The 12,038-nt window shown below is 45.0% G+C and overlaps 1 protein-coding gene across 1 annotated transcript in view; it reads left to right on the forward strand.

Moving 5' to 3' along the window:
• ATG16L2 (autophagy related 16 like 2) overlaps positions 1-12,038 on the forward strand; it is a 104,605-nt gene that overhangs the window by 53,410 nt on the left and 39,157 nt on the right. Inside the window, exon 6 of the mRNA XM_030199316.1 lies at positions 1,927-1,992. Within this exon, the coding sequence (XP_030055176.1) occupies positions 1,927-1,992 (66 nt within the window). The remainder of the gene's footprint in view (positions 1-1,926; positions 1,993-12,038) is intronic.

Here is a 12,038-nt window from a genome sequence, read left to right on the forward strand (position 1 = left end):
ATATGATGACTAAAGTTACGCGAGCTGTTCTGGCCGCACGGCCGAATTGTGCACGTAACTTAATCATTTAACAAGCTAATCAGCACTGATAATTGGACTCTTAAGCAATTAACTGCACTAATTGGTAATAATTAGAATTTACGCGCACTGTTTTCTAAGGGTATTCTATGAAGTGCGCGTAAATTCTACCACATGGATCTCAAAAGGGGGCGTGGCCACAATAGGAGCATGAACGGGTCATGGGCGTTCCTTAAATTTACGTGCAGTGTTATAGAATACACCTGCTCCGTGTCTACCTTAGGCGTTAGACGTATTCTATAAAACGCTTCTAACGTTACGCGTAGTTTATAGAATATGCCTAGGTGTATTTTTTTCGGCACTGATTGTTTTAGGCGCGATGTATAGAATCTAGCCCTTTACCCACACTGAGGAGGTCATTTTCAAAATGGCATAAACCCATGTTTACCTGTGGGGTTTTCTAGCAGCGGAAGATGACTCTGCTTCATTTCTTGTCCCCCCTCCCCCCCCTTCGTAGAGATTGCCTGTGAATTTTCCTTTTTGCTGTATATCGACTCGCTCTCTTGCTGTTCCTGTGAGAACGTCAGTCTGTGAACAGGAGCGTTCGGGTTACTGATCAATATGTGCACAGTTACCCACAGGCAGGTGTGTCAGGCAATGCACGTGGCCTGATTTCTATAGCATTCATTATTAGCCTCGTATTTAGGGAGCAGTTTTGAAAATTTAGGCAGAGTTTATTTTTGAGGAAGGGCAGGCAGTTCTCACAGCCCCGATACCCTCCAGTTTTTCCCAGGCTACTTCTTAGTTACCTAGGTAAAATCTTTTCAAGTGTGGTTCCAGGTGTCGGTGGTCTGCAGGTAAGTTAAGGTGGTCGGTCTTTAGGCAGACGCCATGACTTCGCAGAGTGGTGTGCAGGAGCCTTGGGTTCAGTTGTCTGTTGGGGGGCTGAATGGGGTCCAGGTACCTCTAGGCCAGGGGTAGGCAACTCCGGTCCTCGAGAGCCGCAGGCAGGTCAGGTTTTCAGGAGGCAGTGTATGCAAATCAAGTTCATGCATATTCGTTGTGGATATCCTGAAAACCTGACCTGCCTGCGGCTCTCGAGGACCGGAGTTGCCTACCTCTGCTCTAGGCAATAGTCTGCTGTGAACCTGTAGGAGGAAGAACGACTCTGATAGGCGCTAAGGGCCCGATGTTCAGCTGGCGGTCGTGCAGCGCTTTTGCTGTCCGCCGCCGGCATTAAGCCTGGATATTCAACGCCGAGCCATTTTTAGCGACCAGCGTTGAATATCCGGGTTTTTTAAAACTGCTAAAAAGTTAACCCGTTAAGCCGAAATTCAGCGCTAATTGGTTAATGTTTTAGCGGTTAAAGATAGGCCTGCTATTTATGCGGCCTGTTTTAACCACTGAACATAGCCGGTTAAGCGCCGAATGTCCATGCTTAACAGGCTGTGTCGAGCAATACACCTGGTTAGCTGTGTACCTGGTTAGCTGTGGATGTTTAGCAGGAGATAACCGGTTACCTCCCGCTGAATATCCACGGTTAGGTGCCGTATGCTATTTAACCGGTCAGTGGCCGTGCCTGGCCCGTGAAATAGCTTTGAATATCGAGGGGTAAAGGTGTTGGCTCGGGTTAATCAGCGCAGAAACCTAGATATTTCATTGACAGTTCGTGAGGTCAGAACTGGATAGGGAGGGGTGGAGAATGAGGAGAAAAGGAGAGATAGTACTGAAAGAAAACCTAAGACGTAGATCAACACTCAAGAAAAGTCAAGTGTAGCTTCCTGCTCTGAAGTGTGTGCGTTCACATCCTGCCGCAGACCAACATCGATAATCTTGAGAAGGGGGAAATGGTGGGGGAGACCCTCGCTGACCTCCTCTCACTGCTGTCTCTCTTCTCTTGTTTTCTAGGGAGAAAAAAATCAGGATCTCAAAAGTCATCAAGAAGGCGACTGAAAAGACGGTCAGCATTGACATGTGAGTCAGAAGACTACGTTAATGTGATGGATAGTGTGCTTGGGGGTGGGGATAGGAGGGGGGCTCGACTGTGAATGTGTCAAGGTTAGGGTGACCTGATGCTTCAAGGCAAGAACTGGGTGGAGGAAACCTGGTTCTGGTTCTCAAGCCTTGCTTACGCTTTTTGGGCTGAGGGTAGGGAGTCCCAGCCGTTCCTGTATGGTGACACCTAATGGCTTAGACTGGGGGTGGGGTTGGGGGAAGGGCATGCACATGAGGTTCTCCTGGCCAAGGACTGTTCCTGTGGTAATTGGACTAGATGGAAGTGGAATTAATAGCCAGAGAGGGAAAAGAAATCTTGACTGAAGGCTCATGGTACCAGTCCAGTAGGATCAGGTTCTGATTTTACTGGAAGTCCAACGGAGCAGGATGAAGGTGCCAGTCCAGAGTGTGTATGAACGGACAATTCTTTTTGGGTCGTTTTGGAACGCTCAGGAATCCACGTTAACTCTTGAGCTTTCCCACCAAGCCACACATTTTGCCATTGAAGTCCACTGGTGCGTGGTTGACCCCGGGCCCACCACGGTTAATGCCAGACTATCTTGTAGCACAGCTGCATCACATCGGTTCTCCCAAGGGTTCCGAAGAGCAGAATGGCCAGATGCAAAGAGTCATAGCGTTACATGCTCTGGTTTTTTTCCCCGCTAAAAGCCGATCCTTTTTCAATCTCAAGTTCTCTGCGACTGATTTTTCAGCAGCGGATTTTTCATGGCTGTAGTGAGATCCATTTTCAACCCAGGGTTGTTTTTGTTCAGCTTCCAGCAATTGCTGGAGATTCTCTGTGGTCTGTGATACCTTGTATTGAACACGCACAAAAGGTGATTTAATAACAGGGCACATAGGACAACTTGAAAAAAGGTTCACCTATTTAACAGTACTATTGACGAAACAGAACAATTGACGAAACAACTGTTTTCCGCAAATCTCTGAAGACTTATCTCTTCAACAAGGCCTACAATGAGAACCGATAGCCACACTAGTCCACCTCACCAGCCCACTCAGTTAAGATAACCCACCTCCTATAATTACCCTACTCACCCCCTTCCTTCTTCTCTCTTCCCTCACTTAATTTCTACACAACACTAAATGTATCTGCTATGTCCTGTAATGACAATGTTTACAAAACTATGTAAGCCACATTGAGCCTGCAAATAGGTGGGATAATGTGGGATACAAATGTGGAGTCATGTTGAATGATGATGGCAGGGAGTCCTATCTCGTGGCCATTTTGGGGTGTCTGTGAAATTGAGCAGTTGTCGAGAGTCTGGTTTCTAGTAAGTAGGCAAGAAAGTCACAATAAAAATCTAACATTATTGGCATTATGTAAGCCACATTGAGCCTGCAAATAGGTGGGAAAATGTGGGATACAAATGTGGAGTCATGTTGAATGATGATGGCAGGGAGTCCTATCTCGTGGCCATTTTGGGGTGTCTGTGAAATTGAGCAGTTGTCGAGAGTCTGGTTTCTAGTAAGTAGGCAAGAAAGTCACAATAAAAGTCTAACATTATTGGCATTATGTAAGCCACATTGAGCCTGCAAATAGGTGGGGAAATGTGGGATACAAATGTGGAGTCATGTTGAATGATGATGGCAGGGAGTCCTATCTCGTGGCCATTTTGGGGTGTCTGTGAAATTGAGCAGTTGTCGAGAGTCTGGTTTCTAGTAAGTAGGCAAGAAAGTCACAATAAAAATCTAACATTATTGGCATTATGTAAGCCACATTGAGCCTGCAAATAGGTGGGAAAATGTGGGATACAAATGTGGAGTCATGTTGAATGATGATGGCAGGGAGTCCTATCTCGTGGCCATTTTGGGGTGTCTGTGAAATTGAGCAGTTGTCGAGAGTCTGGTTTCTAGTAAGTAGGCAAGAAAGTCACAATAAAAATCTAACATTATTGGCATTATGTAAGCCACATTGAGCCTGCAAATAGGTGGGAAAATGTGGGATACAAATGTGGAGTCATGTTGAATGATGATGGCAGGGAGTTCTATCTCGTGGCCATTTTGGGGTGTCTGTGAAATTGAGCAGTTGTCGAGAGTCTGGTTTCTAGTAAGTAGGCAAGAAAGTCACAATAAAAATCTAACATTATTGGCATTATGTAAGCCACATTGAGCCTGCAAATAGGTGGGAAAATGTGGGATACAAATGTGGAGTCATGTTGAATGATGATGGCAGGGAGTCCTATCTCGTGGCCATTTTGGGGTGTCTGTGAAATTGAGCAGTTGTCGAGAGTCTGGTTTCTAGTAAGTAGGCAAGAAAGTCACAATAAAAATCTAACATTATTGGCATTATGTAAGCCACATTGAGCCTGCAAATAGGTGGGAAAATGTGGGATACAAATGTGGAGTCATGTTGAATGATGATGGCAGGGAGTCCTATCTCGTGGCCATTTTGGGGTGTCTGTGAAATTGAGCAGTTGTCGAGAGTCTGGTTTCTAGTAAGTAGGCAAGAAAGTCACAATAAAAATCTAACATTATTGGCATTATGTAAGCCACATTGAACCTGCAAATAGGTGGGAAAATGTGGGATACAAATGTGGAGTCATGTTGAATGATGATGGCAGGGAGTTCTATCTCGTGGCCATTTTGGGGTGTCTGTGAAATTGAGCAGTTGTCGAGAGTCTGGTTTCTAGTAAGTAGGCAAGAAAGTCACAATAAAAATCTAACATTATTGGCATTATGTAAGCCACATTGAGCCTGCAAATAGGTGGGAAAATGTGGGATACAAATGTGGAGTCATGTTGAATGATGATGGCAGGGAGTTCTATCTCGTGGCCATTTTGGGGTGTCTGTGAAATTGAGCAGTTGTCGAGAGTCTGGTTTCTAGTAAGTAGGCAAGAAAGTCACAATAAAAATCTAACATTATTGGCATTATGTAAGCCACATTGAGCCTGCAAATAGGTGGGAAAATGTGGGATACAAATGTGGAGTCATGTTGAATGATGATGGCAGGGAGTTCTATCTCGTGGCCATTTTGGGGTGTCTGTGAAATTGAGCAGTTGTCGAGAGTCTGGTTTCTAGTAAGTAGGCAAGAAAGTCACAATAAAAATCTAACATTATTGGCATTATGTAAGCCACATTGAGCCTGCAAATAGGTGGGAAAATGTGGGATACAAATGTGGAGTCATGTTGAATGATGATGGCAGGGAGTTCTATCTCGTGGCCATTTTGGGGTGTCTGTGAAATTGAGCAGTTGTCGAGAGTCTGGTTTCTAGTAAGTAGGCAAGAAAGTCACAATAAAAATCTAACATTATTGGCATTATGTAAGCCACATTGAGCCTGCAAATAGGTGGGAAAATGTGGGATACAAATGTGGAGTCATGTTGAATGATGATGGCAGGGAGTTCTATCTCGTGGCCATTTTGGGGTGTCTGTGAAATTGAGCAGTTGTCGAGAGTCTGGTTTCTAGTAAGTAGGCAAGAAAGTCACAATAAAAATCTAACATTATTGGCATTATGTAAGCCACATTGAGCCTGCAAATAGGTGGGAAAATGTGGGATACAAATGTGGAGTCATGTTGAATGATGAGGGCAGGGAGTTCTATCTCGTGGCCATTTTGGGGTGTCTGTGAAATTGAGCAGTTGTCGAGAGTCTGGTTTCTAGTAAGTAGGCAAGAAAGTCACAATAAAAATCTAACATTATTGGCATTATGTAAGCCACATTGAGCCTGCAAATAGGTGGGAAAATGTGGGATACAAATGTGGAGTCATGTTGAATGATGATGGCAGGGAGTCCTATCTCGTGGCCATTTTGGGGTGTCTGTGAAATTGAGCAGTTGTCGAGAGTCTGGTTTCTAGTAAGTAGGCAAGAAAGTCACAATAAAAATCTAACATTATTGGCATTATGTAAGCCACATTGAACCTGCAAATAGGTGGGAAAATGTGGGATACAAATGTGGAGTCATGTTGAATGATGATGGCAGGGAGTTCTATCTCGTGGCCATTTTGGGGTGTCTGTGAAATTGAGCAGTTGTCGAGAGTCTGGTTTCTAGTAAGTAGGCAAGAAAGTCACAATAAAAATCTAACATTATTGGCATTATGTAAGCCACATTGAGCCTGCAAATAGGTGGGAAAATGTGGGATACAAATGTGGAGTCATGTTGAATGATGATGGCAGGGAGTTCTATCTCGTGGCCATTTTGGGGTGTCTGTGAAATTGAGCAGTTGTCGAGAGTCTGGTTTCTAGTAAGTAGGCAAGAAAGTCACAATAAAAATCTAACATTATTGGCATTATGTAAGCCACATTGAGCCTGCAAATAGGTGGGAAAATGTGGGATACAAATGTGGAGTCATGTTGAATGATGATGGCAGGGAGTTCTATCTCGTGGCCATTTTGGGGTGTCTGTGAAATTGAGCAGTTGTCGAGAGTCTGGTTTCTAGTAAGTAGGCAAGAAAGTCACAATAAAAATCTAACATTATTGGCATTATGTAAGCCACATTGAACCTGCAAATAGGTGGGAAAATGTGGGATACAAATGTGGAGTCATGTTGAATGATGATGGCAGGGAGTTCTATCTCGTGGCCATTTTGGGGTGTCTGTGAAATTGAGCAGTTGTCGAGAGTCTGGTTTCTAGTAAGTAGGCAAGAAAGTCACAATAAAAATCTAACATTATTGGCATTATGTAAGCCACATTGAGCCTGCAAATAGGTGGGAAAATGTGGGATACAAATGTGGAGTCATGTTGAATGATGATGGCAGGGAGTTCTATCTCGTGGCCATTTTGGGGTGTCTGTGAAATTGAGCAGTTGTCGAGAGTCTGGTTTCTAGTAAGTAGGCAAGAAAGTCACAATAAAAATCTAACATTATTGGCATTATGTAAGCCACATTGAGCCTGCAAATAGGTGGGAAAATGTGGGATACAAATGTGGAGTCATGTTGAATGATGATGGCAGGGAGTTCTATCTCGTGGCCATTTTGGGGTGTCTGTGAAATTGAGCAGTTGTCGAGAGTCTGGTTTCTAGTAAGTAGGCAAGAAAGTCACAATAAAAATCTAACATTATTGGCATTATGTAAGCCACATTGAGCCTGCAAATAGGTGGGAAAATGTGGGATACAAATGTGGAGTCATGTTGAATGATGATGGCAGGGAGTCCTATCTCGTGGCCATTTTGGGGTGTCTGTGAAATTGAGCAGTTGTCGAGAGTCTGGTTTCTAGTAAGTAGGCAAGAAAGTCACAATAAAAGTCTAACATTATTGGCATTATGTAAGCCACATTGAGCCTGCAAATAGGTGGGAAAATGTGGGATTCAAATGTAACAAATAAATAAATAAATTAGTCCAGTCGCAGCAGAAGTGAGGGAGTGAATTGGAATATGGTTAGTGAATTATTTTTTCTTTGATGCCCTGTACCTCTGGAGAAATATAAAGTGCATATAGATGTCAGAGAAGGGCTACCCTGTATTTGTTCACACTGGAGCCTGCAAAGGCCTCTCCGGTACTATGTAAGCCACGTTCAGCCTATAAATAGGTGGGAAAATGTGGGATACAAATGTAACAAATAAATAAAAATAAATAATATAGACAGGCAATAAATGCATTCGTATGCCTTTGGTGGTCATTTTAGAAGCTCTGTTCCTGTTTTGGAAGTCTGAACACTGGCATTTGGATGTCCATATTGTACGGACGTCCAACTCCCAATTAGAAGTAGAAAAGGTTCAAAGAAGAGCGACAAAAATGATAAAAGATGAACCTCCTCTCATATGAGGAAAGGCTAAAGAGGTTGAGGCTCTTCAGCTTGGACAAGAGACGGCTGAGGGGAGATAAGATTGAGGTCTACGATATCCTGAGTGGTGTAGAACGAGTAGAAGAGAATCGATTTTTTTTACTCTTTCCAAAAGTACAAAGAACATAAAGAATAGCCATGCTGGGTCAGACCAATGGTCCATCGAGCCCAGTATCCTGTTTCCAACAATGGCCAAGCCAGGTCACAAGTACCTGGCAGAAACTCAAAATTGTGGCAACATTTCATGCTACAAATCTCAGGGCAAGCAGTTGCTTCCTTATGTCTGTCTCAATAGCAGACTATGGACTTTTCCTCCAGGAACTTGTCCAAACATTTTTAAAGCCCTGATATGCTGTTATGACCTGGTAGTAGTGAGCCCTTGTGCCCCGACAGAGCACGGCAGAGATGGAGTTCTACCGCACTCAGTCAGGCAGCCAGCCAACCCCTAGCTTCACCTGGAAAGCGACCACCGTTCACCGGGAGTTGAGCTCCCAGTTGCAGGCGGCCATCAGGACTTCTGGAACCGGCGGGGTTGCACAGCCGCTGACCAGGATGGCAGGAAACAGACACAGTCCAGAACCAGTACTCCGACAGGCAAAGAATAGTCAAAATCAGTCCAGGGTCAAGGCAGGCAGCAAACAAGCGTAATCCGAGAAAACTAGCCAAGGTCCGGTGCACAGGTAAACAGGAACAGAAGAATAGTCAGTGAACAGCAATCCCACAGCAACTCCTCAGAACAATTGAGGCCAAAGCAAAGAAGGCCTGGAGGCAGTGCTTTAAATAGTGAAGCAATCTGAGCAAACCAAACTCAGGTGAATCCAACATGGCTGCCCCCATAGGAGATCATCCCAAGACCAAATATGGAGTTCCTTCCTGTTCTCATTTACACAAGATGGCTACCCCTTCCTGAGCTAGCCAAGATGGCTGCTGCCCTTGCTCCAAGCTGGATGACAGCTGCCAGACTTGAGAAACTGAAACAGACCCTCCTAAGACTGAACCTTGTCCCTTTTAGATGGAGCTGAGGAATGACTTAGCCGGGAGGAGCGTCGAACAGGTGAGGGACGTAACATACGCTAATCGCTGTTACCACATCCTCCGGCAAAGAGTTCCAGAGCTTAACTATTTGTTGAGGGAAAAACTATTTCCTCCTATTTGTTCCAATGAAGATCACCCTTTTGAACTATCGTCTCCCTCGATTCATTGGAAGAGCCAATCTACCCTACTCCTTGGTTTCTCTCTTGCTGGCGCACGTAGGGATTGATCGTTCCTCCACTTGGTATAAGCAAGACTCTGTCATGTTGGCTTCCTATTTGGTTGGCATGATGGAGACTTGAGAACCAGCATTAAGCATGGGTGCATGGGGCCCTCACAGAGTGGCATTCACAACTTTGGCCACCTTGTTGGGTAGACTGGATGGATCTTGTGGGTCTTTATCTTTTGTCATTTACTGTTTTACTGTGTACATGCTCTTTGTGGCAGAGAAATATCTACTGTTCTAGAGTGCAACTCACCTTGAGTTTGGATTTGGAAAAGTATAGTGTGGTATATATATCCCCCTGCGCACAAGGGCAGTGGTTTCTGTGGTGGGCCATGAGTAGGGTAGGTTGCTGATGTTGTCTCTATCCCAAAGCAATGGAGGGTTGAGTGGCTTGTCCCTTGAACCCGAGTCTTCTGTTTCCCAGCCTTCTGCTTTAACCATTAGGCTATTCCTCTGCCCCTATTTGGGAAAGTGAGTATTTACATTTAAAATCCATGGTATAGTTGAAGGTCAGGTGTGCTCTGTAGTCTTGCAGCAAAAGGGATAAACTAGGAAAACTAGATGTGCCATGCCCTTTGTCCACCACCATGATCTGCTTCTATGTGTCATTCTTCTCCCTGTAGCTCGTGTTCTGCTATTTTGTAATAACCTGGAGGTTTGAAATAGAGAGTTGCACGGGGACGGAAATCCAACCCGTCCCCATCCGTCCCCGTGGGGAATATTACCTGTTCCCACAAGAATTTAACCTGTCCTCACCCAGTCCCGCAAGAATTTAATGGTACATAAAAAAAAATTCCTGTCAGCTCTCGGGGTTTGAGCCGCAGCACTGCAGGCAAGGAAAGAACGGAAGTTGGAAGTTGGAACACTCTGGTGCGCACATGTAAGACTTCTCTGATTCACTGGCACTGTGTGCTAAGAGATCACACCACATGCACGCACCAGTAGGTCAGGTGACATCTGATGCTCGTGCCTATGTCAGAGCTGAGGTCTGCGCATCAGCCCAGGAGCAGAGAGGATTAATAGTAACATAGTAAATGACAGCAGATAAAAACCGGATCGGGCCATCCAGTCTGCCCAATAGTCACAATCATTATCAGTTCATGATTAAATCAACAATGAATGTGATATTATATACTTGATTGTGGTCTTTTTTTGGCATTTCTGGGACATAGACCTTAGAAGTCCGCCTGGCCCTATCCTTATGTTCCAACTGTTGGAGTTGCCCTCGAAGCCCACTCCAGCCTACTTATTTTCTCATTTGCGGGACACAGACCGTAAAAGTCTGTCCAGAACTGTCCTCATGTTCCAGCCACTAAAGTTGCTGTCTAAACCCTTTCCAGCCCATCCAAAACCAGATTGTCATATATGAGACACAGACCGTACAGGTCACCCGGTATCGGCCCTAGTTCATCATGGCCAGAGTCGCCATCTAAGTGCCACTCGACACATCCACACACAAGCAGCCATTTAAGTTTAGAATTTTTATAACTTCCATTTTCTAAATAGAGATCCTCTGTGTTCATCCTATGCCTTTTTGAATTTTGTCACCATTTGTATCTCTACCACCTCCTTAATGGAGACTTTCCGCATCTGTGCTGTTAAAGCAAGGGGGGGAGGAGGAGGAGACAGCACTCAAAGAACTTGGTACTCGGTAGGTGAGAGGCTGGCGCAAGTGCAGCAAACACTTCCACGAGAATCCCACAGGGACTGCTTCCGTCCCCACGGGAACCCCATAGGAACTGCTTCCGTCCCCAAGGGATCCCCGCAGAACTGCTCCGTCCCCGTGGGAATCCCGCGAACCCCGTTCCCGTGCAGGTCTCTAGTTTGAAATAACAAGCCCCATAGAGCAAGCTGTCCGCTTTGATTTGCTTAATGAGATTCCGCTCTTTAGGAGAACATGTGTTCTATCTGTCACTTCTCTTCATGGTACAAGGACTCCGGAGATCCTGTCAGCCTCGTTACTCTTGATTGGAATCGGCACAGCAGATGGAAGCTCTGCTCATTAGCTCTGTTGATTGGCACCTATCCAGTGATTGGTCCCAGAGTGGCACTAGACATCGACCCTGATTGGCTGAGGCCATTTCTATGAGCCCGAACATTCCTCAACAAGGGTTGAGAAGCTGGAGTACAGGAGGCTTGTGGAAGCTCTGAGACGAGCATTAGTAAAGTAAGAGGTTTGATAAATAGCTCGACTCATGAGGCAGCGACGAAGGAAAAGATGTTAGAATAAAGTTCAGCTGTCTTTCAGTCCTTGACCTCGTAGTTAAAGCAGTCAGCTGGGAATCCCAGTAGTACCAGTCATGGAAAAGTGTTCGCATCCTATAGACCCCAAGCCATTCTGAAACCACCAGGTCGTTGCACAGAAAACACCAATCAAGGGGAAGGGATGAATGAGTAAGCAGGGCCAAGGTGAGTTTGGTCTCTCTGCATGTATTGAAGCAGGAGTAATTTAGTTTATGCCACCACAATCACCCGTCTCCCCCATGTTGCCAAGTTACTGCGGCTATAAGACGGAGCCTTGTGATTCAATCCATTTTGTAATGTGGAAAATAACCTGAGTCACTTGGTACATTTTCTGGGTTAGAAATGGGTCCCAAGGGCATCTTTTAAAGTCATGTAAGGGGAAAGGGAAATGGGACTTGATATACCACCTTTCTGAGGTTTTTGCAACTACGTTCAAAGCGGTTTACATATATTCAGGTACTTATTTTGTACCAGGGGCAATGGAGGGTTAAGTGACTTGCCCAGAGTCACAAGGAGCTGCAGTGGGAATCAAACTCAGTTCCCCAGGATCAAAGTCCACTGCACTAACCACTAGGCTACTCCTCCTCCTTCTTTCGGTGAGCAAAACCCACTTGTGTAAATTCCGTATCTGAAAATTTAGCCTCCCTAAATATGGCTCTAGTAGGTGCAGGTTGTACATCATGTGCATGAGGCGTTCCCGGGAGCACGTTTGGGTAGAGGGAGGAAAGTTAATACACGCAGGTTGTATTTTCAATTGTACGTGAAGTTTTTTTTTAAAAAGAC

This window comes from Microcaecilia unicolor, chromosome 4 (assembly GCF_901765095.1).
Source record: "Microcaecilia unicolor chromosome 4, aMicUni1.1, whole genome shotgun sequence".
Lineage (NCBI taxonomy): Eukaryota > Metazoa > Chordata > Amphibia > Gymnophiona > Siphonopidae > Microcaecilia > Microcaecilia unicolor.